The sequence below is a fragment of the Cynocephalus volans genome, chromosome 2 (assembly GCF_027409185.1).
Source record: "Cynocephalus volans isolate mCynVol1 chromosome 2, mCynVol1.pri, whole genome shotgun sequence".
Lineage (NCBI taxonomy): Eukaryota > Metazoa > Chordata > Mammalia > Dermoptera > Cynocephalidae > Cynocephalus > Cynocephalus volans.
Window position 1 is genome coordinate 196,008,282 of NC_084461.1, and position 26,375 is coordinate 196,034,656.

At 40.1% G+C, this 26,375-nt stretch overlaps 1 protein-coding gene and 1 pseudogene across 1 annotated transcript in view; both read left to right on the top strand.

Annotated features, from left to right (window-relative positions):
* The window catches only part of TMEM233 (transmembrane protein 233), a 33,574-nt gene extending 23,827 nt beyond the window's left edge, over nt 1-9,747 (top strand). The window contains exon 3 of the mRNA XM_063087914.1: nt 7,649-9,747. Coding sequence (XP_062943984.1) covers nt 7,649-7,655 — 7 coding nt within the window. The 3' untranslated portion in view covers nt 7,656-9,747. The remainder of the gene's footprint in view (nt 1-7,648) is intronic.
* A 9,026-nt stretch (nt 9,748-18,773) lies between these two features.
* Nucleotides 18,774-23,691, top strand: LOC134370734 (heme-binding protein 2-like; annotated as a pseudogene).
* The last annotated feature ends 2,684 nt before the right edge of the window (nt 23,692-26,375 follow it).

The following is a 26,375-nucleotide window of genomic DNA, read 5'->3' on the forward strand; positions in this document are numbered from 1 at the left end:
CAAATTTATTCTGATTTCTCTAACCAGCTGAGATGGGTTCCATCTGCTAGAATCAATGACACTTTCCATCAGGGATTGGACGAAGGGCAAAGTGATGTGATGGACAACCCAGACCTGGAAATGACAAGCCCAGATCCATCTCTGTCTTGCTGTGTAACTCCTGGCAAGACAGATAAGAGTGCTAGAAAATCTTTTAGCTTTTCTGCCAGAGCAATACAACTATTCTTGTACCCTTCACAGAAGTACCATGCCCCTCAAGCTGAGAAGGTCACCCTCTTTGGCTTGGTTGACAAAAGAAACTCACCCAAATGGGTGAGGGAGGAAGGGGACATCTTTTGGCCAGCCAGATCAACCAAACCAACCTTAGCAACCAAGAGGGTAGCAGATGTCACGGTCGAGCACCTTCCTATCAGACAAGTCAGACCCAGCAGCAATCAACGGCAGCTGGATGGAAGGGGAGATGTGAAAACGGGATGTGTCACAAAGGAAAAATAGGGGGTTTGTCTAAAGAGAGGAGAAAATGACACTAAACATCAAAGGAAACTCAAGGTTTCCTGCTTGCAGGATGGCAAATTTGACAATTTTGGCCAGTAAAGGGGAAAACAGAGAATAGATGAGAATGCACCTGACTTTATTCTTAAAAGAAGGCATAATGTGCTTGTGTGTGTGTCAGCAGGGGCCATAGAGTATGGAGTTAATAGTGCAGGTTTGGCACCAGGCTGCTTGGACCCAGGTATCCCTCTATCACTTACTAACTGTGAGACCTTTGGCCAATCATTTCACCTCCCAAATCTCAGTTTTCTCAGCTGTAATGGAGGTTACAATAGTACTCATGTAATAAAGCTGTTGTAAAAGTTAATAAGACAAGCCACAGAATGTGTATAGCCTGGCATCTGTTCCTTGGTTGGTGCACAAAAAAATGCAAACCATTTATTCAACCTGTTATTATTATTATTGTTATCAACATTACTGGGAGAGAACTTCAGAACTTAAGATGCCATTAAATAGAGCTCAAGCCTTTGTACCCATGAGCCAAGCTCAAAGGACAACGTTCCAAAGAAATGAGACCAAGTCTTGGCTTAACTCCTGGGGACTTGTGAAAATACAAGTACATATTGCTCAGATTAGTGTTTGAGTTAAGTGGGTTGTAATAGCAGCTGACATTGACATAGACCTTACCATATGCCAGGCATTGTTCTAAACTCTTTTATGAATTAATCCTCATTTGATCCTCACAGTAACCCCATGAAGTAGGGATATTATTATCCCCATTTTGCAGATGAGGAAACTGAGGTTCAGAGAGATGAAGTGACTTGTCTAACATCTCACAGCTAGTTAGTGGGAAAAGTAGGGTTTAAACCCAGGATAGTAAGACTCTTTAGGCTGTGTTCTCATCCACAACTTTGCACTATCTCTAAGTCACTGTGTCCCTTCTAGTACACTCAGTAACAAAGGCCAGTAAATTATCTCACTTTGTGGCTAACTCCAGGATTTCATTTACGTGGGAATGGTGCGGTGAAGTTTCAACCTGTAAAAACATGTAATGAGGCAGGGCTAAGGGTCACAAAGTCAAAGGACTACAGGGTTCAGGCAGGGAGCATACATGAATGAAGTGGCTTGGATACAAGACAATAGGGAGCAGTGGGGACTGTGGTAAACTGGAGAGCACAGTTTAACGGGAGCCGCCACCACTCTGCTCCAATTGTTATCACATAGCATGCAGGCCTCTTGGGACCCATTTTTCAAGAAGGTTTGGAAATCTGAGCTTTTGTGTAAAATCTCCTGATTTTTAGATGTTGATAACCAATTCACATGGTGAGGGTCAACAACAAAACAAAACAAAAACCAGCTTGAAGCCTAGACATCATCTACTCTGCAGTCTCCGGTGGATAATTTTGGCTTTCAAAGATCAGTCTGCCCATGATATACCATCTGAGAAGTTTTACAAGGCATCCAGAAGTCTTCATATATGGGGACTTTTCTCCATTCTTAATATAAATGTTTCTACATGGAGAGGAAGCGTTGGTATGTGTATGTTTGTGATTAAAGATTTCCTAGTAGGAATAAATATATGAGAGGGAGTCACCTCTCCATCCCTTCTTCTTAAGAGGCAGTGTTTCGTAGTGGTTAGAGCCTGGACTTTAGCACCAGTTTTAGGATTCAAATCCCAGTTCTGCCACACAGACTATCTGGGCAAGTTATTAAATTCTCTGTGCCTAAATTTCCCTATCTGTAAAATGAACATAGTATTATTTTCCCATCAGTAAGGTCAGATCTATTTTATATACTTTTCTTCCATATTATCAAATACAACGAAAGATTTTCAGAGTTAGAATCCCATGGAAAACCTCAAATTTAAAGGCTTTGTCATATGTACATACAGGCAAGAGAGAGAGCAACGGGGACACACACACATGCAGAGAGAGAGAGAGAGAGAGGAACTAGCCCTTAGAGAATTCACATGGTAAAATCAATTCTATCTTTCATTAAGTCAGATAACATGGCCAATTTCTCAGTAATCCTTTGAAATAAAATTTCCCAACCCTAGTTTACTGGAGGAATTGGATGGCAATGTGAAACTTCTAAAGCAAAAGTTCCCAAACTTGGGGTTACCTAAGAGTTACTTGGGGAGGTTTAAAAGAAGTTGGCATCCAAGCCCCACCTGAAAAGATCCCAACTGGCTAAATCAGAAGCCAGGCCCAGGAATCTGCATTTTTCAGCTCCCCACTGCCACCCTGGAGATTCGGATGCAGGTGATCTACTGAACACTGTTTGTCAAACCCTGGCCAACTTCCTCCCTCCGAAGTCCAAAAGGGAGAACACAGTAATGGAGGCCATTAACAGAGTGTTCAGTTTTCATTTACATCAGCAAACTCGTCATCGAGTTATGTCTAACTCAATGCCAAGGAGAGGAATGAAATTACTGCCTAGCAGACATGCTTCCACAGAGGGGCTGGAAAACTCTGACTTAGAGGAAGCCAAGCCTGAAGATGAGCCAAAAAGCCATGGATATGTGAGTTTCTGGAGTTTCATTAAAAAATACTTCTGACCGGCCCGTGGCTCGCTTGGGAGAGCGCGGTGCTGACAACACCAAGCCAAGGGTTAAGATCCCCTTACTGGTCATCTTTAAAAAAAAAAAAATACTTCTGAAGTAAATCACTACCTTTTAACAATTATAAAGTCCCTACCTTCTAAAAACTTAGAACGTAAAAACAATAACAATAAATAAATATATTTTTTAAATTTAAAAAATAATTTTAATTAAAAATTATTCTTAGAGCTGGCCAGTTAGCTCTGTTGGTTACAGTGCGGTATTATAACACTTAGGTCAAGGGTTTGGATCCCCATACCAGCCAGCCTCCAAAAAATAATAAATATATATATGTGTGTGTGTATATTTTTTATCCTTATCAAAAAGAATGTGAGAGATTTTGCGATCTGTTATCCCCCTCAAATGGTTGAAATCCCAGGTAGTTTACTTTCTTAAAATAGTCTCAGATCATAATAGTCTTACCCAAACTCATAAAAAGTACTCATTCATCCTAATTTGAGAGGATATCTATGTAAACCACACAATGGTTGGGGCAAAGAAAGGTGGAATATTATGACATTAAATTCATAAAAGCTGGAAATCATTGAACTGAAATATTCAACAGCTTTGGATAGAATGTTGCCTTGACAGAAGAGAAGTGTTCTGGTCCAAATGGAATCAAAAACTTTCAGTCTCTTAAAGTCAGAAAATTCTCACCCTCAAGTTACTAGGAAAAGTGGAGAAATGAATCACACAGGTGAAACATTTAAATATTGTAGCAGTCTATTTATCAATCCTAGTAACTAAGTCCCCAGCCTAAATCAATATGTCTGCGGGCTTTTCCTTTCTGCTGGTGCCTTGAGGATTCAAAGCAAGGTTAGGTTATTCTAGTCATGTTTCTCAAAGTACAGATCTCAGGGTCACCAATGACAGACTCAGCTGGTATGGTTATAAAAATGCAGACTCCTGAGCCCAAGTCAAGACCCTAAGTGGTCCTGAGACATGCATTACCACAAACACCCTTACTCCCAAAAAATCGTTCTAAGTATTCTAAAGTTGCAGACCCACTATTCTGGGGCTTTGCACTTAAGAGAGAACATTCCTGCCTGTGTGGGAATATGCCACAAAACAAGACTTTTTTATATCCCTAAGATACCTGTTAGATGCTTCAATTATTGCTGCTTCCCCCGTACTCCCTAGAAAGTTTACATACCTCCCAAGTGTCCTCCTCCTCCTCGTGGTCAGGCTCATGGTCCCATATCTGATGCTCTGTGGAATTTGGTGCAACTTCCTTAGCAGCAAAAGCAGTTGACCATGACAAACTTGAGTGTGAGGAAGACAAGTGTTCTCTACCATAAAGATGACATGTGACACTCTCAGATGACCCTGGGAGTATGGTGGAGCTTCCTCCTACTCAGAGGTGAGGTTCTCATGTCAGGGCATAAGGTAAGCTTTGAGTATAATCAGACTTCATCTTGGAAGCATACCTGGGAGGGCTGCCTGTTAGAGACTCACCCACAGTATGTTGATCAGTCCAGCACAATCAGTCAACATTCCCAGCACTGGAAGAAGTGACTGTTTCTCGGATTGAGCACCAGCTGAAGTAGTGGGCTGTGTTTAGGAATCATAGTATCTGGAACGGCGCTCTGCTCTCACATAGAAGGAACGGGAGTGACATTCCCATCCATGCTCATGACCATCGAGTGGAGTGTTAGCCAGAATCTCCAGATCCACTTAAACAGTTGCTTTTTTTCTTTTGGGGGAACATGAATAGTTGTTTTGCCATAAATTAAACACACATACAATACAACTCCACTGAACTTATATCCCTGAGTGGTAGTTTAGGTATCTAAATGGCCAGGTACACACCACCATGTACAAAAAATGCTTGTTCATCATTCTTAGCAATAAGAGCTTTTGTGTTCCAAGGTTTCCATTAAGGAAGAACTTGACGTCTAAACAGGGCTAAGGGTCTCACGACTGCCCCATTAGCAAGCACAGAGTTAGCAAATATAACCCATTCTGCACTAGGAAAACTCTCATAAACAGACTGGGGCGAGTCCTTCCCTGCCCTCAAAATATCCTTCAATTGTATTAGGATTAGAAGGAAGCATATATATCAAGATGGGCACAAAGCGAGAACTTGGCCTTTTTGCAAAAATGTAAAAGCAAATCCATCTTCTTTCCCGTATTATTGGCTGGGGTGAGGCTTTCTGGGGATTGTTTTGCATAGTTTTGTCTTCAGAGAATTTTTGTGATTCCATAATGAAAAATGGGGAACGTTATCTATTTCCAGAAGGTCAGAAGGATCTTTCTTTGTTGGTTCATATAAGTTGAGATAGAGACATGTCACACTTAAGTTGCCAGCAACAAAAGAAGGATTTTTGCTTTGAAAAGGGTGTAAGCTGGTGGACTATTGATGCAGAAATAAAAATAAACATGAAAAAGATGTTCAGCTTTGCTGATGACCAGAGAAGTGCAAATTAAAGCAACAATGAAATGCTATATTTTTTGTCTGCCAGACTGAAACAATTAAAAATATGAATAATATCAAGGTTGGCCAGGATGCGAGAAATTGAATACTACACTGTTGGTGGAAGAATAAATTGGGACAGTCTTTTGGGAAGTCAATTTGGGTGTATCTATTATACTTTAAAATTCATGTGCCTGCCAACCCAGCATTCCCACCTCTCAGTATCCACCTTAGATACAAATACACAAAAATGAATGCCAAACAGTAATGTTCTGCCCTAGCTACACATGAGAATCACCAGGGGAGCTTTAAAAAAAAATACCAGGACCCATTAAATTAGAATCTGCAGTGTGGTAGGGCCAGGCATTGGCAGATATTAGGGCTCGCCAGGCAATTCTAATGTTCAGCCAGGGTTGTGAACCACAGATGTGCGATGATGTTCACTGCAGATTTGTTTGAAATAAAGGAAATCTTGAAACAACCTAAATATCCACCAGTAGGCAGGTCATTCATATGATGGGATACCACACAGCAGTTTAAACATGGAAACCTCTTTCTTACTATGACTTTACAAGGCCCTGCGTGATCTTGTTGCTGCCTCTCTGTCCTCATCTTCCAGCACTCTCCCCCTCACCCTTCCCCTCACTCCGTGCACTTCAGCCACACTGGATCCTTCTCTCTGAGCAACACGAGCATGTTCCTGCCTCAGGACCTTTGCACTTGCTGTTCCCTCTGCCTGGAACTCTCTTCCTCCTACTACCCACACAACTTGTTTCCATCTCTCCTTACCACTGCCTGACAAATTATATATTTATAGTCCGTTTCCCTCTACAGGAATGAAACCTCTCCAGGAACATTTTCATTTCTGTCATTGCCCATAATAATAGAGCATAGCACTTAAGGGTGCCCACTTTGAAGCTAGACTGCTGGAGTTCCAATCTAGGTTCCACCTCTAGGTAGCTGTGTGACCTTGGGCATGTCTTTTATTCATTTTTTTAAATTTATTTTTCATTAGCATATTCATTATCATAAATCATACTTGTTCTTTATGCCCCTTATCCAATCTCTCCCCTTCCCCCTCTCCCTACCCCTACCCCTCCCTGCTCTAATAAACATAGATTTGTTCTCTCCATCTGATAGATTAACTATTGCTCTGTTTGTTGCCTAGATGATCTGTCCAGTACTGAGACAGTTGTGATCAAGTCCTCCCCTATTATCGTAAAGCGGATGCTTCTTTTGTTACTCTGGAGTGTGCTTTGTGGAGAGAGAAGACCTCATCTTTTTTCTTTCAGTCTCACTAGTGCCTCTCCTTATGTCAATGCAGTTGAGAGTCTGGCATGTCATCTGCATGGTGGCTGTGACTGCTGCTGTAGAGACTAGCCACTTGTGTGGCAGCCATGGCAGTTGTGATGGTTATGGTAGGCTACCCATGTGGAAATGGTATTTTTGGTGTGCTCCTTACCTGGTTGCAGCTAGGTTAAGTTTCCCCCAGCTCCATGCTTCAGGCCTCAGTGCAGTGGCGGCAGCTTGCCTAGTTGCGGCTGGGTTTGGCTTCACCCGGATCCATGCCTCAGGACCCTGGTGAGGCCCCAGGGCAGTGGCTTAGGACCTTGACCTCCTGCTGCCCCAGCTCAGGAGCCTGAGGTACTTGAATGAATAAGTAAAAAAAAAAAAAAAAAAAAAAAAGGGAAATTGCAGAGCAATATATACAGCATGATCCCATTATACAAACACACACACATACACATGATGAGTATATAATTTCTAAGTGCATATTTGTGGATTTAAATGCAGACAAAAATACCTGGAGGTCACACACCAAACTGCTAACAGTGCTTCTAACCCTTGGGGAGGAGAATGAGGTTCAGAAATGCTCGAGAAGCTGCATCTGAATCATTCAGTTTTTTACATGTGCCACATATTAAAATAAAATGTTTTCCAAGTAGAATATATTTCTCAAAAGGAAGCCAATGCTTAGAGTGAAAAACATGCAGGCCTGTTAGTCCATTTCAGCCTTTGTTTAATCAGAGTAATCTCCATCATCAAATAAGGAAACTGTCTGGGTTGGCTGCCAAAAAGCCAACCACGGAAGCTCAGTCTGCTGTCTTTCTCTCTCTCTCGCTCTCTCTGTCCGTACCACACAGAGCCTAAGAAGCCAGCAGGCCGTGCACACGTGGAGGGTGGACCTCATCCACGCACACCACAAAGGAGCTTCTGAGGAGTGGGTCATCAGCTTCAGACTGTGAGATCTTTTCCTCTAGGACTCTCCAGAGGCAGGTCCCTGCAAATGAATGACAACAAAAAAGTCCAAAATTTAAGAGATCCAAGCTGCACAGCCAGATCAGCCAAAGTCACTGATTTGTAAAAAAGAAAAAGAAAAAAATGAAGTCTCACTGTCTCAGTTTAGCACAACCTGTCATATCTTTGCCTCTTCTGCAGAGATGGGAAATCTCATTACTTTTAATTGGAGGGTGAGTCTGGATTTGGGGGGAGTGGGAGGTTTCTAGGAAGAGCAGTGGATGCTTGTGTTTACAGTGTCAAGCACAAACATTAGCAGCATGTTTAAAATTGTCTAGTTGTAGAGTTGAATCTGTGGGGGGGTTTCCTGTTATTTTTATATGTCATGGCTTCTCTTCAATCCTCAGTAACTCCTCCTCTATCCACACCCCTCCTCCCAGAGTTCACCCCTCCGGTCATCAAAGACTCAAGGGGAGGGGCTTTCTGGCCTTTTGTCTTGTCCCCTACTTTTCCTAATAGCCCCCTCCCTTGCTTGCACTCACATTGCTCAACTTGACCATAACCTCACTCTTCACTCAAATGAACTCTGAGAATGTACTTAGTGGTCAATTCTAGGCATGTGAGCACCTTCTCCATCCCAGTTTTGGGAATAAAACTGTGTTTTACGGACTGTGCTTCTCTTCACTCTCTGTCTTTCTCTCTCTCTCTTTAACAAGTCTCAGGCAAGATCTTTGATTTTCCTGAATGCCAACCCCGAAATGCCACCCATCGTATTTCTTTTCTGTCAAATGTAAATCTTTTACGTGGGAATGTACTAGTTAATGACGTTCGCCATTATTCTGCCTGCCAGAACCCGCTGATCCACTGTTTCACAGAGCACTAGACTTGTGCCACTGGTGGTACACAAGATCTTTTTCTTTTTCTTTTTTTTTCTGTGGCTGGTCAGTATGGGGATCCAGACCCATGACCTTGGTGTTACAAGGCCGTGCTCTATAACCAACTGAGCTAACTGGCCAGCCCTACAAGATAATTTTTAAGTAGTTTATAGACACAAGGTTAATACTGAATACAAAGAATGTTTCCCTCTTTCTATTCTTTTTCAATCCTGATTGCAGCAAGGAAAAAGTCTCCATTTAGTGCTAGTGGGTCCTTAACTCTTTTCTGACCTTTCTGACGCTGGTTCTTTTCTTTTTTTAACAAAGAAAGAGCAGGCCTCAGATGCAGAGTCTTCTGTCTAGATAGAACTTAAATATTGTTTTGTTTTCATGATATTTATTTTATTATTACCTTCCACTTACTACTTTTCCACATATGAATGTGATATATCATTTCTGTTCAAGTAAATTTACTCAGGGAAAGTAGGAGGACTCAAAGAGAAGTGGTTAACACAACAGATTATATGTATACAAGGCAAAAATCACTTTAAGAACTAATATTAGTAACACAGTGATAATGAAAATTCAGAAGCAAAAGAAAAGGCAGCTTATTCTAATTGAATGAACAAGAGGCTGAGAATCAAAATACCTGAGTTTCGATGCCTTTTTTTTTTCTTTTGCCACTAATTATCTATGCAAGCTGATTTTTGTAAAGTTTCTTAGCCTCTCTGTGCCTCAAATTTCTTCATCAGAAAAATGGAGAACGTCTGCCTACTTACCTCATCACAATGTTGTTATGAGAATTAATTGCCACAGTAGATGTGAATGTCCCTGGGGGAAAATTCTATGTGCTATACAAATACAAAGCACTGTTCTCAGATCTATGTATCTCAGGCATTTGTTAAAATACTGGACCCTAGAAAAAATAAAAGTTGAGGGACACCAGATTCCACCTGTCATTTCACCCAGATGCCCATTATGAGCCAGCTCTTGTCCCAAGAGGACATTGAATCAGGGACACAAATTCTCAGCACACAGAGATTTTAGCATCATTCCAGTATATTGGATCATGATTTCTGTTTCTGATATCTTGGTTTTTGTTTGTGTGTATTTGAGTTCCTGGTCTTTTACCCAAATCAAATGAAAAGTATGCTGAGAGGCAGAATAAAAATGGTTTTAAGTAAACCTGTTTACCACAGTGTGTGAATTGTGTTTTTTTGGGGGGGGGGGGGGGGCGTTACCAACCTTCTAGAAACTTCTGTAACCAAAATATGCTCACCCATCCCAGGCTCAGTTTGTAGAGAAGACCACAGAGAGGCCAAGGGTGAGGCTAAATAGGTATCCAGTCTCTGAACTAACTTATGGCCTGAAATGCCCTTCTATGGCCATTGAAAATGTTAGTCAAAAAAAAAAGAGAGAGAGAGAGAACAGAACTGGTTATTAGAAGTGGGAAAGAGGGAAGGAGAGGAGGGTTGGCAAAAAACCAGTTAAGGGTCACAAAGATTTATCATGTTTTGTAAACATGAGCGTACTAATTATCCTGATTTGATCACCACATATTGTACCCATGTATTGAATATTTGGTTATGTATCCCACAAATATATATAATCAATTATCTTTCAATAAAAAAAAATTGTCAAAAAAAGTCCCACTAAAGTAAAAGTAAAATAAGAAAAATACTGTCACTAAGTGAGTGTCCCTTTTTGGAGTCAAAAGGGACTCTGGTTTTTGTTGGGAACCCAGAGCACTAAGTTCTAAGATTGACAAAGTGGTATGGCGGTCTTCCCCAGAGCATCCTGCAAAGCTGAGATCGCCCCTGCTCCACTCCAAAAGCACAGCTAGAAAAAGGATTGATCTGGTGTGTCAGTTAAGGGACTCTTTCATCAGCCAGTGATAAAAAAAACTGGTAGAGCAAAAAGTTTAGTTTACGGCTCATGTAACTGAAGATTCCAGGGATAGCTTCAGGTGTGGCTGGATCTTGGTGCTCAGAGTTATTAGGAACTTATTCTGCTGCATTCTTAAGTGTCAACTCGCTGAGTTCATGTTAGTTTCACAGTGGCAAGAGCTTTGGACATCTTCCTACCAGTTGAGTAACGCCTGTAGAAATAAAGTGTTTCTTCCCTAATAGCTCCAGGAGAAAAAAAAAAAAAGGTTCAATTGAAAATAATGCACAATTGATCTGAAACAGGAACCAACCCATCAGAATGGATACCAAACATTAACAAACAGGGGTGGCTGCCATACCAACACAAATTGATGCTGTGGCCAGGGGTGTGTGGTGTCCCTTTTGGCCAGGCCCAAAGTCAGGATTCAACCACTTGAGCTCCACCCAAACTTTATGGATTGAGGGTCCGGGAAGGGTGGATTTTCCCCAAAGGAAATCCAAAGTGCTTTTACCAGAAGAAGAAGAGACAGATGCTGGGCAGAAAAAACAACCACTGTCCACATTAGGCACGTTGCTTTATGCTATGCCTACTACATGCAGGACAAAAGAAATCTAGCAGCTTTTCAAACAATTTCCCCATTGTGCTGTCACTCTCATCCATTTCCTTGTCACACCAATATTTATACAGCACCCGTTCAACCATAGAAACTGGGCTAGGCTTTGGAAATTCCAATATGATTAAGAGAGAACCCTGGGGAGGTTGCTTACAGTTTAGTGGGAGACCAGGCACATAAACAGTACCCAGACAGAGGCATGAACAAAATGTCATGCGGTCACTTGGCAAGAGGGAGCCCTGCTTATATCTGAGGAAGGAAAGGCTCAGGAGTAAATATCCCTGTCCCGCTGCTCTTGTCATTGCTAGGGCCGATGTGGCTATAGCTCTTGAAGTTGCTGTGTCTTTGCCCACAAGTTATGGGCAGAAGCAGATGCAGACATAAAATCGCTGGCCTCAGCTCTTGGATCAGCAAATTATCTTTGGCCTACAGCAGGACAGCTGCATTCAGCAAAATAGCACCATGCATGTATCTTGATACCTAACCCTAGATCCACGTTTCTAAATATAAGAGACAGTTTTGGGCCACCGATCACCAAAAAAAATGACAAAATCCTTCTAAGATAGCGTCCACATGTATGGGTTACTACCGATCCTTTAAAAATACTCATAGATGTTTAATATTTGAACCTGGAGAGCCACACCATATGTATATTTTTAAAAGGTCCCTGAACCAAGATACTTTGAATTCCAGTTTCCAGAAACACAGAGAGAGCCATGAAAATTACTCAAGCATCACCTATCCTTGCTAGAGAAGCCACAGAACAGAGGAATTCCCTTTCCAATACAGATTTTCTTTAATGTATTCTTTATTCCAATAGTGATTTCTTTATCAGAGATAAGGAGAGGAAAGTGCAAAGTTGTTTTTGTGCACTGTCTGGGTGAGATATCTGAGTTTCGTCTTATGTACCTGTTCCAAACCTCAGATGAGCACCCGGTCAAATCTGTAATGGTCCAGTCACAATGTTCATCCCTCTTCCTGTCTGGGTGTAGACTTTCCCAGTTCACACTCTCAGGCTAGTTCACTGATGGACCCTACCACTGGTTTTCCCAAGCTGCCTGCTCCTGGCACTTCTACCAAGCATCTATTCCCCCAGGTATCTCAGACTCTCACATGTGAGAACTAGTTGGGCTTCAGAGTGAATGTACGTATTGAGAGGAACTTGTAAAAAGCCAAATCCTGCCTATAAAGAGGTAACAAATGGTCTGATGACCAGCATGAAATAGGACCTAACACAAATCCCCATACCTAGGAGGGAAGCAAATATTTCTTGAGCCATTACCAAAGCTCATGTAAAAAAATTACAGTAGCTTTCTTATAGGGCTCCCTGTGTATTAGTTTGTGTAACAAATTGTGATTGGTAGTGTAATAAATATTACGAACTTAGCAACTTTACCCAAATTTATCATCTTACACTTCTGGAGGTCAAAGGTCTGAAATGTATCTCAGTTGGCCAAAATCAAGATGACAGCAGGGTTGGATTCCTTTCTGGATGTTCTTAGGGAGACTCTCTTTTCTTTATTTTTCTACCTTCTGGATGCTGCCCACACTCCTTGGCTCATGGCCCCCTTCCATCTTCAAAGTCAGCAGTGGCCACTTGACTCTTTGTCATACCACATCTCTCTTGTTCTGACTCTTTTACCTCTCTCTTACCCATATAAGGACCCTTGTCATCACATTGGGGCACCCAGATTATCCAGGATAATCTTATTTTAAGGTCAGCTGATTAGCAACCTTAATTCCCCCTTGCTATGTTAATTAATATGATAAATGATAATTACATGATGGTAGTGTTGTTTTATCATAGCATATTCCCAGGTTCCAGGAATACATACAGGGATATCTCTGGGGAACCATTATCCTGCCTACCACATCCTGCTTTTACATCCATCCCCCTACAACACACATACAACAGCCAGAGTTATCTCAAAACCTAAATTGAACCATGTCATTCCTTTGCTGAAACCCAACCCAACAACCCAGTGACCTCCCATGCAATTAAAATCCAAACTTTTAACCACAGCCCACAAAGTCCTACCTGATCAGACCAGTGGCTGCCCTTCAGATTTTGTCTCCTACCACTTCCCCACCCGACTCTGCTGTAGCCACACACTGGCCTTCTTGCTGTTCCCAAAACGTGCCAAGATCATTCTTGCCTTTATGCCTTTGTATGTGCTGTTTCCTCCACCCATGACACCATTGCCAGGTTTTCACATACCTGGCTCTTCCTCATGGCCTGGGTCTCAGTTTCTCTGAGAGGGCTGATCTAACCCCTGTTAAGTCAGCTACCCCACATTACCTTGTTTTATTTCCTCCATGGGACTTAGCACTACCTGTCATTTTCTTGTTTATTTAACTACTTGTTTATTCTCTTCTTTATTGTTTACTGTCTATCTCCTCCTCCCTAGTATATCAGCATCCGGAAGGCAGAGACCTTGTCTGTATCCCCAGCACCTAGCACAGGACGTAGCACATGGCAGATACACTGTACATATTGGTGTATTTGTTGAATGAGCAAAAAGTTCTTCTCCCCATTTGCTTCTTCCCCTAGCTAATGTCCACTCCTTTGTCTCATATTAAATGCCTCTTCTTGAGGGAAGCCTTCTCTGTCATGACAATTCTTCAAGAACATTAGGCTCACCCTTCTGCATGCTCACACAGCCCTGTAGTTTTACTTCAAGGTCTTACCACAGTGGTAGTTAGGTAGTTTGGGTAATTATCATTTAATATCTGTCTGTTTTAGCAAGTTACGATCCCCCATGAGGGCAGGGACCATATTTATCTTGTCCACCTCTGTATTCCTAATACCTAGCTTGGTACCTGGCACATAGATCTTTGATAATTATTTGCTGAATATATGAATGAATGAATAAAGGTGTAAAGACAGGGAGAAATGGAAGAAGAGAACTGAACCAAAGATTGCTCCATCATCTTGGCTTTATTTTTACATTGTTATCTGACAGATTGAAACCCGAATTTTAAAGCAAAGTGAAATTAACCAAAGTATTGATCAAAAATTTTGTCTCAAAACATTCTCACTTATTTCTTTATCACTTATCAGGAAGGCTTATAAAAAAGAAGAGATGAAAATCCACCTATACCAAAGAGTTATTTCAAGAAGATACAGACTGTGTCATTGCTTGAGTTCCTTGTATATTATAGATATTAATCCCTTGTCAGATGCATAGCTAGCAAAAATGTTCTCCCACTCTGTAGGTTGTTGTTTCACTCTGTTGATTGTTTCCTTTGCTGTGCAGAAGATTTTTAGTTTGATTTAGTCCCATTTGTTCATTTTTTCTTTTGTTGCTTGTGCTTTCGGGCTCATGTTCATAAAGTCTGTGCCCAGACCTAGTTCCTGATGTGTTTCACCTATACATTCCCTTAGTAATTTTACAGTTTCAGGTCTTATATTTAACTCTTTAATCCGTTTTGAGTTGATTTTAGTATATGGTGAGAGGTGCATGTCTAGTTTCATTCTTCTGCATATGGTTGTCCACAGTAAAAAAAACAATTAGCCCAATTAAAAAATGGGCAAAGGAGCTAAATAGACATTTTTCAGAGGAAGACATACAAATGGCCAACAGGTACATGAAAAAATGCTCAACATCTCTAGTCATCAGGGAAATGCAAATTAAAACTACATTGAGATATCACCTCATCCCAGTTAGACTGGCAATAATCAAAAAGATGGAGAATAACAAATGCTGGTGAGGGTGTGGAGAGAAGGGAACACTACTGCACTGTTGGTGGGACTGTAAATTAGTACAACCACTATGGAAAACAGTACAGAGCTTTCTCCAACAACTACAGATAGATCTTCCACATGACCCAGCAATCCCACTTCTGGTTATATACGCAAAGGAATGGAAATCATCATACCAAAGAGATACCTGCACTCCCATGTTCATCGCAGCTCTATTCACAAGAGCCAAGATACAGAACCGACCTAAATGTCTATCGATGGATGATTGGATAAGGAAAATGTGGGGTATATACACCATGGAATACTACTCTGCCATAAAAAAAGAATGAAATTCTCCCATTCACAACAACATGGATGAGTTTGGAGAAACTTATGTTGAGTGAAATAAGCAAAGCACAGAGGGATAAAATACCACATGTCTTCACTCATAAGAGGGAGCTAAGAGAGAAAGAAGGAAGGAAAGACAGACCACAGTGGTGCGTTGGACTTGCAGAGGGAGAGAGCATACCCAGGGATACAAAGTGGAGTGGGGGGGGGGAGGAGGAAGGGGAGGTAGGTCAAGGATAATTTGGTGGGGGACATGGGGTGATGCATTTGGTGGGGTACAAATGCAATTTGTGGTAATGGGCATGCTGCCAGTATGGATCTGGCCATCACATCTTGGGCACGAGGGGTGACAATCAGCTTTGTACTCCATGAATATTCATAACCAATAAAAAAAGAAGAAGATATAGACCCAAATGAACCCTAGCTTGTATGGGTGGCCTTTCCCTAAGGCCTCTCTTGAGGCTGGGATGCCCCCTAGTGGGTGCAATGGAGAAAGGCACTTTGGTGTACCTTCTGATAAATGGTACATTTCTTTTGCCATATATACCCTCTGAGTTTGTGTAATGGGATCCAGAAACAAACTGGAGGGAAGTCACACAACTTTGATACAGAGAAGCAGAAACAGGTTCCAGAGTAACTACTTTTCAATGAAATAGAAACTGAGCTAATACTTTTTAAGATCTTATATTATTATGCCAGGCACTGCTCTAAGCAATTTGTGCTATATTATAACATTTAATCTTCACAAGAATAAACTGTAGAAGGTACTATTTATTACCCAATTTTGATAATACAGGTAACTGAGGCATGGAAAGATTAAGTCACTTGCCCAGGGGCTTATAGCTAGAAAGTGGTAGAACTGGGATTTGAAACTGAGTAGTCTGGCTCCAGAGCCTCAAGTCCTAACCATGACAGTACTTGCTAGCAGTCACTAGTGCATAGCCCTAAAGTATAGTCTGCTGCTTTTGAGCCAGATTTTTGGCTTTACTCCAGAGTAATTTTCTGGCTAGCTCACTCTAAGTCTTAGTTCTGGCCTGAAATTTCTCAAAAGTGACGTAGATACAATTATTCATGTCTCTGTTCCTTAGAAATACTCCTGGTAGATAAGATAATCAAATGCCTTGTGACTGTGAAAGACAAAGCCTGACTCAGTAGGCCTTGTTCTTGCTACAACCTGCAATTCTAAACTTAGCTCTTTTGCCCCCTAAGAAGTTGTTTAACCGTTAAAAAAAATACTGGGCAACCATAATAACAAACATTATGGCTTACTATCTGCCAGGCATTGTGCTAAACCCTTTACATGTATTCTCACTCAGTTATCATTAACAACTCTAGATATAAGTACTATTATTAATTCCTCTTTGCCTCAGAAGAAACTGAGGCACAGAGAAGTTAAATAATAACTCCAAGGTCACACAATTGCAAAGTGTTAGGATTTGAGCCCAGGCCATTTGATTCTAAAATCCACGTTCTTAATCACTACACTCAACTAACTCCGATAAATCATAAACTGACTCTCATAGTTTAGTTCATAAGTAAGCAAAAATAACAAAACTATTTTTTACATAAAACAGAATGAAGTAACTTAATCGCCTGTTACCCATTTTCCCTAATTAGTGGCAAGCTTGATGTAAATTTGTGTGGGCTGAACTTTTGGAACAGATTTGCATGAATTACAACACATTTTCTCTTTGTAATCTTATCAGATATTTAGGAAGCACTGAGGTCTCAACTCTGTGTCTACAATATATTTCATATGCACAATAATTAACATCCACAGGAAAAATAAAGCCAACTCCACTCCTATTGTTTAAGAATATAGGCTCATCTGAGTGTATGATGTAGAATGCTTTTGGCTGTAAGCAACAGAAAGTCTAACTGATTTGAACTATAAGAGAAGTTACCAGTTCTCATAATGGAAAATTTCAGATGAAAGTCAATTTCAAGGTTGGCTTGATCTCCCACATCACAAAGTCAGTAGGCTACGGCTCTATTTCTCTTAGATTCTCTCAGCTCTGTCCTCCTTTGTGTGCATTCTATGTCTTCAAACTGACTTCCCTCAAGAGGGGTGGGATTGTCCAATCAGGACTTGCCTCTGGAATTGCTCTATAATAGTAGCTCTCATTAATTTTTATTCTAAAAAATTAGAATTTTTGTACCCAGGTAAAGTATAAGTAGAATGACCAATAATGAAAAGTTGGTCCACCTCAGTCATAAAGCAACAAATACATTGGAAAACAATGAGATAACTAGTCAGACTCTCAAAAAATAAAAATTTAATAATGCTCAGTATTGATGAGGCTGTGAGAAAAGAAATCCCAAACACAGTTGCTATAACATTTATGGAAATTTGATAGTTTCCAGCAAATTTTTAAAGGTATGTATTCCTGGATCTAGTGATTCTACTGTTAGGAATTATTCCTACTATTTTACTCATAAAACTACACTAGGATATGTGAATTAGTCGGGTTGTATGGATGTACAGTGGCAGTGTTATTTGTAAAAGTCCAAAATGAGAAACAAAAAATGTTCATCAATAGAGACTGATTAGACTTCTAGCTTCCAATAACAGCAGGACAATTTGTACTGGGATAACTCTCCTGCCTATCATAGCTACAATCTCTGGACAAAACATTTTTTTTTAATTGAAGGTACTCAAGAACAACTAGTAGTAGGCAAAAACCTGAAAAAAGAGAATCATCTACATTTACCTGGTTTTTTTTTCCTGAAGGGTCTCCCAGTCTGCATAGCACACAGAGAACACAGCTCAAGCAGAAAATCAACAGCCTTACCGGGCTGAGGAGTCACAGATTGGGGATTGGGGTTTCCAGGGTTGCTGAAATCTAAGAGAGAAGTCCCAGAAAAGATAGAACCCCAGAGAGGGGGCTTAAAAATCTGAATATGAACTCCCCTTGAATTCTTGGCTAACTCCTAAACCGCACATGTGGAGCCCAGCAGGAGAAAGCAGCTAGAGAGCTTAAAGAATTGAGTAGCTCAGTAACAGGGCAGCAGAGTTTGGAGTTCAAGTTCCTCCAAGTTTGAGGTGTTTGGTCAACCCCCAGTCTTTCTGTTGAAACCACAAAGGGGTCAGAAATTAATAGTAAAGACCACATCCAGGGGCTTAAGTCCAGAAGGCACAAAACCAAAGTAAACTCACCCAAAAGAATTCTAAAACCATGCCTCCCTAGGATAAAGTTGATGAGTCACCAGGAATTTAACTACTGGTAAACTAAAACTACTAAGGAAGATAACTGAATCCAGGGTCTCTGCTATACATCATCCATAATCCCCAGTATAAAATAAAGAATTATAGCTTGAGAGTTAAAGACTGAAGAAAAGAAGAAAAAATAAATAAATAAATAAGCAAAATAGTCATTGAAGATGTGAAGAAACTGGAAACTATGATCATCAAGACAAAAAATAGTTAATAGAAGCAGACCCAAAGGCAACACAGATGTTAAAATAGGAATGCAAATGCTTTAAAATAACTCCAGCAAATATGTTAAGCAATTGAGAATTTCACGAAAGCTATAAAAATAAAACAATAAAAAAACTGGAAAGCTTAGAATTAAAAAACACAAATTCTGAAATAAATACTTAGTATGTAATTAACAATATAGTAGACAATGCAGAAGAAAAGAACAGTGAACCTGAAGACAGGCAAATAAAAATTATTCAAAGTGAAGCAGCCCAAGAAAAAAAGATTTACAAACAAGAGCTTCAGTGACATGTAGAAAAATATCAAACATTCTATCATATATGTAATTGAAGTCCTAAAATAAAAGGAGAGAGGGAATGAAGCAATAAAAAATATTTTTCAAGAAATTATTGACTTAGAAAAAATCCAAGGGAGACAAGGAAAGATGGTGGACTAGAGGTGCTTGGGGAGCATTTCTACCACAGAAAAAGACAAGAACAGAAAGCTAAATACTGACTGGAGCATCTGTGGGAGAGCTTAGGAGTGCAGCAGGAGACTGGTGAGATCCCTGTGGAGCATGAAAGTCTAGGACAGGAGCATACAGGAGAGAGAGGCACATTGCCTTAGCCACTACGTTTCCACTACCAGGACCAACACAGAAGGCATTTTCCCAGTGGCAAAATGTAGGACAAGGGCCCACACCAAACCCCATCATCACCACAGAGTAGTTCCTTTTGCAGGAGGATTCCACAGCACTTGCAAACCCAAAGCCAAGTGGGGGAGTTGCCTAGAATACATGGACTGCATTGCTCCAGATTAGGAGCACACGCTGTGCACTCCCCACCCACATCCCCCACCCTCCACCTTCCTGACCCAAGCCAATGCACTACAGGAGCATGTTGTTTCCTTTCCATGGATTTGTGTAAGTTTCAAAAGTTATTCTTGTTATTGAATCCTATTTTTATTCCGTTATGATCAGAAAAGATACTTGATATAATTTTGATTTTTTTGAACTTGTTGAGACTAGTTTTGTGGCTTAACCTATGATCAGTCCTGGAGAATGTTTCATATGCTGATGAGAAGAATATGTAGTCTGCAGCTGTTGGATGAAATGCTCTATAAATGTCTATTAGGTCCATCTGGTCTATGGAGCTGTTTAAATCCAATATTTCTTTGTTGATTTTGTGTCTCAATGTTTTCTCCAATGCTGAGAGTGGAGTATTAAAGTCCCCAACTATTGTGTTGGCATCTATCTCTTCCTTCAGATCTGATATTTGCTTTATATATCTGGTTGCTCCAGTGTTGGGTGCATTATATAATGATAAAAGAGGTCAGTACAGCAAAAGGATATAACAATTATAAATATATATGCTTCCACATTTTCAAGTATTTATTATAAGCAACACCCCACTTCTCTGGTACCAATTTTCTGTATTAGTGTATTAGACTGTTTCTGTTGCTTATAACCAAATACACAGAACTGGCTGATCTATAAAGAAAATGAAACTTATTGCTTACAGTTTCAGAGGCTGGAGGTGAAAAGCCCAGGGAACACATCTGGTGAGGGTCTTGGTCGTGGCCAGTGATGGCAGTATATCACATTGCAAAAATGGAAGAACAGAGAGAGCAGAGAGTAGCCTCATTCACTCTCTTTTTAAAGCCCTCAAAACCACACCCCATTAATAATGGGCCACCATTATTAATCCATTCACTACTGCACAGTCCTATAATCCAATCACCTCTTCAAGGCTCCCTCTTTCAATTACCATAATAGGACTTCCCACCCTCTTAACAGTGACAGTGGGGGCTAAGTTTCTAATACATAAAACTTAGAGGACACAATTCAAGCTTCAGTGAGTTTTGAAGGGACATAATCCAATCCACTCTCATCAATTTTATTCAACATAGTACTGGAAGTCCTAACCAGAGCAATTAGGCAAGAGAAAGAAATAAAGGGCATCCAAATTGGAAAGGAGGACATCAAATTGTCCCTATTTGCAGATGACATGATTTTATATAGAGAGAAACCTAAATACTCTACCAAAAACTCCTAGACCTGGTAAACAAATTCAGTAAATGGCAGGAAACAAAATGGACATACAAAAATCAGTTGCATTTCTGTATACCAAGGAACTTGCAGATAAAGAAATCAGGAAAGCTATCCCATTTATAAGAGCACCACCAGCAAAAAATGCCTAAGAATAAGTATAACCAAGGAGGCAAAAGATCTCTACAAGAAAAACTATAAAACACTGATGAAAGAAATAAAAGAGGACACCAAGAAAAAGGACAGACATCCCATGCTCATGGATTGGAAGAATCAATATTGTTAAAATGACCATACTACCCAAGGCAATCTACAGAGTCAATGCAATCCCCATTGAACTACCAATATCATACTTCACAGAAATAGAAAAAATATCAAAAATTTATATGGAACACAGGAGATTCTGGGTAGCCAAATCAGTCCTGAGTAAAAAGAACAAAGTGGGGGGCATCCCACTCTTTGGCTTCAAAATATACTACAAAGCTATAATAATCAAAACAGCATGGTAGTGGCACGAAAGCAGACACACCCACCAATGGGACAGAATAGAGAATTCAGAAACAAATCCACATACCTATAGCCAACTGATTTTCAACAAAGGAGCCAAGAACATGTTTGGGGAAAGGACAGTCTCTTCAATAAATGGTGGTGGGCACCTCGGGGCCCTGCCCAGGGGCCCAGGCACAGAGCTGGAGACCAAACACCCCTACCCACAACAAGGCACACCACCAGTACCTCTGGGCCCCACCCAGGGGCCCAGGGCATCAAGCCAGGGATCGGACTTCCCCTCCCACAACCAGGCACACCCACCAGTGCCTCGGGGCCTCCCTGGAGTCCTGAAGCATAGAGCTGGGGACCAGACCCCACACACACAACTAGGCACACCACCAGTGCTAAGGATCATGCCAAAAACATCACCTCCATGTGGGTGGCCCACCACAGCCACCACAGTAACCACAGCTGCTGTGAAAGTAACCACAGTAAGAAAACAATGCCACCACAGTAACCACAGCTGCCACATCACAACCACAATGCAGATGGTCCTTCAGCAACTGGAGTGCATTGACACAAGGAGAGTCACCAGCAGAGACCAAAGAAAAGAAGAGGATGTCTCTCTCCACAAAGCCCATTCCGAAGAAGCAGCTGCTCTATGATAATATTGGGGGACCTGAACACATCTCTCAGCATTGGACAGATCATCTAGACAACAAATCAACAGAATAAACATTACTCTTTCAGAGGGAGAGGAGAAATCTAGAGTTATCAGTGGTGGGAGGCGGGAGGAAGAGGGGGATAGGGAGAGATTGGACAAGGGGCATAAAGAAAAAGTACAATTTGTAACAATATACATACTAGTAATATTGATTTGATCAACATATGTCAACATTGAGCCAAAAAAAGTATAATCAATTATGATTCAATAAAAAAATAAAAATAATAATATAAATACATAAATAAATGGTGCTGGGAAAATTGGAGATCCATATGCCGAAGAATGAAACTAGAACCCTATCTCTCACCATATACCAAAATTAACTCAAAATGGATTAAAGACTTAAATGTAAGACCTGAAGCTACAAAATTTCTCAAAGAAAACACAGGAGAAACACTTTAAGACATAAAACTGGGCAAAGATTTTAGGAATAAGACACACAAGCACAAGCAACAAAAGAAAAAATAAACAAATGGGATTATATCAAACTAAAAACCTGCACAGCAAAGGAAACAATCAAAAGAGCAAGAAGACAACCTGCAGAGTGGAAGAAAATATTTGCAAACTATGCATTTGACAAGGAATTAATATGCAGAACATAGAAAAGATTCAAACAACTCAATAGTAAAAAAATAATAATCTGGTTTAAAAATGGGCAAATGAGCTGAACAGATATTTCTCAAAAGAAGACATACAAATGGCCAACAGGTATATGGAAAAGTGCTCAACATACTAATCATCAGAGAAATGCAATAAAACCACAATAAGGTATCATCTCGCCCCAGTTAGAATGGCTGTTATCAAAAAGACAGAAAATAACAAATGCTGACAAGGATGCAGAGAATATATTGTTGATGAGAATGCAAATTAGTACGGCCATTATGGAAAACAGTGTGAAGAATTCTCAAAAAACTATGGCTAGAACTACTGTACAATCCCGCAATCCTACTATTGGGTATACAAAAGAATGGAAATCAATATGTCTAAGGGATAGCTGCACTCCCAGGTTTATAGCAGCTCTATTCACAACAGCCAAGAGTTGGAACCAACCTAAATGTCCATCAATGGATGATTGCATAAAGAAAGTGTGGTACATATACACAATAGAACACTACTCTGGGCGCCCAAGAGACGGGGCGGCCCACGGAGCGGACCCTTCGCGGCGCGGCTGGCCGGGCTCTCTCCCCCGAGCGTCGGCGCCGCCCCTGGCCGAGCTCGAGCCAGACCCCGGGGCCGTGGAGACGCCGGGCTGGAAGGCCCCGGAGGCCGCGGGCCCCCAGCCCGGAAGTTATGAGATCTGACACTATGGACCAGCCAAGTGGGTCAGCACTTCCGTTGAGTCTATGGACTGGGATTCAGCCGTCCAGACTGGCTTTACAAAACTGAACAGCTACCTTCAAGGCAAAAACGAGAAAGAGATGAAAATAAAGATGACAGCTCCAGTGACAAGCTATGTGGAGCCCGGTTCGAGTCCTTTTAGTGAGTCTACCATTACCATTTCCCTGTATATCCCCTCTGAACAGCAATCTGATCCGCCCAGGCCTTCAGAGTCAGATGTCTTCATTGAAGATAGAGCTGAAATGACTGTGTTTGTACGGTCTTTCGATGGATTCTCTAGTGCCCAAAAGAATCAAGAACAACTTTTGACATTAGCAAGCATTTTGAGGGAAGAAGGAAAAGTTTTCGATGAAAAGGTTTTCTACACTGCAGGCTACAGCAGTCCTTTTAAATTGCTTGATAGAAATAACGAAGTGTGGTTGATTCAGAAAAATGAACCCTCCAAAGAAAATGAATGAGAAAATGAAAGAAGTTCCATTGCCAAGGGCAAAATTTCTGTTTAATATAGACATCAACACTACCTATAGACATCAGCATTACCTGTAGGTAACATGTATGTCTAGGGCCTTCTAGAGAGTACTGCTATGGGTTGAGCTTGTTTCCAGTGTGCCTTTTTAATGCTTGAAGCTTTATCTGGATACACAGACAATAGGGGACAGCAGTCTATAAACATGTAAATTAGTCATAACCATGGTAGTCTTTATTTCTGTGAGGATCAAGGGAAGTCATGTGACTTCTGTCTTCTTCAGTGCATTACAATCATGTTTCATTATTCTGCCTGGATTTGTGTCAGTTGGATATTATCACCTCCAGATTTTATCAATAAAAATGTTAAAAGATTAAAAAAAAAAAAAGAACACTACTCTGCCATAAAAAATAATGAAATTCTGCCATTTGCAGCAACATAGATGAACTTAAAGAAAATTATGTTAAGTGAAATAAGCCAGGCACAGAAAGAGAAATACCGCACGTCCTCACTCATAAGTGGGAGCTAAAAAAATAAATAAATAAATAAATAAATTTTAAAAAAAGAAAGAAAGAAAGATATAATGATCACAATAATTTGTTGAACTTTGAAAAGGAGAGAATGGAACCGAGCCCACCAGAGGTCGGAAAGGGGCAGGAGGAGATTTTAGCAAGGGCCCCCCAAAAATGACTGCATCATGTAATGATAAATATAGTAATTATCCTGATTTGAGCATCACATATTGCACATAGGTATTGATATTCAACACTATATCCCACAGTTATGTACAGTCAATTATGTTTCAGTTTTAAAAAAATGAAATTCTGCCATTTGCAACAACATGGATGAGCTTGGAGAAAATTATGTTAAGTGAAATAAGCCAGGCACAGAGAGAGAAACACCACATGTCCTCACTCATATGTGGAAGCTAAGAAAGTTGACCTTAGAGAAGTCGAGAGCAGAATAATGGTTACCAGAGATTAGTAAGAGGAGTGGGGAGTAAAGAGGAAGAGAGGGTGTTCAATGGATACAAAATTTCAGAGAGATAGGAAGAATAAGATCTAGTGTTCTACAGCAACATAGGGAAAGTGCAGCCAACAACAGGTGACTGTATAACTTCCAGTAGCTAGTTGAGAGGATGCTGAATGTCTCAAGAGTTGACAAATGTTTGAGGTGATGGTATGCTAAACACCTTGACATGGTCATTGCACACAGTATAAATGTACCCAAATATCCTATTGTACTCCATACATACATACAATTAATGTGGGTCAATTAAGAAAAAATAAATTTAAAAAAAACTAAATTTCAGAGACAGAAGTAGATTAGAGGTTACCAGAAATGAGGGGAAGGAATAATGAGAAACTGTTGCTTAATGGGTATGGAGTTTATGTTTAGGATGACAAAAAAGTTTTGGAAATAGATAAAGGTCATGTCTACACAGCATTGTGAATGCAATTAATCCCACTCAATTGTATGTTTAAAAATGCTTAAAATGGAAATTCTTATGTTATATATTTTTTACCACAATAAAAAAGATTAATAATATGCATCGAATCTGGCAGAATTTCAAATCTTTAATAATATTTCCTAAATAATTTCAAAAACTTTAAGTAAAATCATATTCCTGGAAGACCAAAAAACTAATGTCAACGTTAAAGTTGGAAAAAAAAATTTAAAGGCATAAAGAAAGGATAATTGACTCATCAGAAACAATGAAATACAGAATACAGCAGAATGACAACTTTAAAATGCTGAAAGAAAACAACCTGTCCAGTTGTAGTAAAACTATTCTAAAAATAAAAGCAAAATAAAGACATTTTCAGTTAAACAAACGTTTAGAGAATTGGTTTCCAGCAGATCTGCACTACAAGAAATGTTAAAAGAAATGCTTTAACTTTGGGCTAATGGGAAATAAAACCAAACAGAAATTAGTATCTACAGGGGGGAAAAAATTATTAGAAATGTTAAATATACAAATAAATACAAAATACCATAATCCCAATCAAAATCTCAGCAGGACTTTTTGCAGAAATTGACAAACTGAGTCTAAAATTCAAATAGAAAGACAAAAGAATTTGAATAGCTGAAACAATATTGACAAAGAAGAGCAAAGCTAGAGGACTCACGTTGCCTAATTTCAGGACTTACTGTAGAGCTACAATATTCAAGACACTGTGGTATTGGTGATAAGATAGACATGTAGATCAACGGGAAAAAATAGAGAGTTCATAAATAGACCTATACATATATGGTCAAGTGGTTTCTGACAAAGATGCAAAGGCAATTCAATGGAGAAAGAATTGTGTTTTCAACAAATGATGCTGGAACAATCAAAATATTCATATGCCCCAAAATGAACTTCAACCTATACCTCACATCATATATAAAAGTTGACTCAAAATGGATCACAGATCTGAATGTAAAATCTACAATGATAAAGCCTCTGAAGAAAATATAGGAGAATGTGAAGAAACTGGAATCCTTGTGCACTGTTGCTGGTAATGTAAAATAGTGCAGCTACTGTGGAAAATAGTATGGCAGTTCCTCAAAAATTAAAAATGGAATTATCACATGATCTAGCAATTGCTTTCTGGGTATACACCCAAAAGAATTGAAATCAGGGACACAAAAAGATATTTGCACACCATGTTCATTGCAGCATTATTCACAACAGTCAAAAGTTAGAAGCAACCTAAGTGTCCATCAACAGATGAAATAGATGAACAAACTGTGGTATGTACAT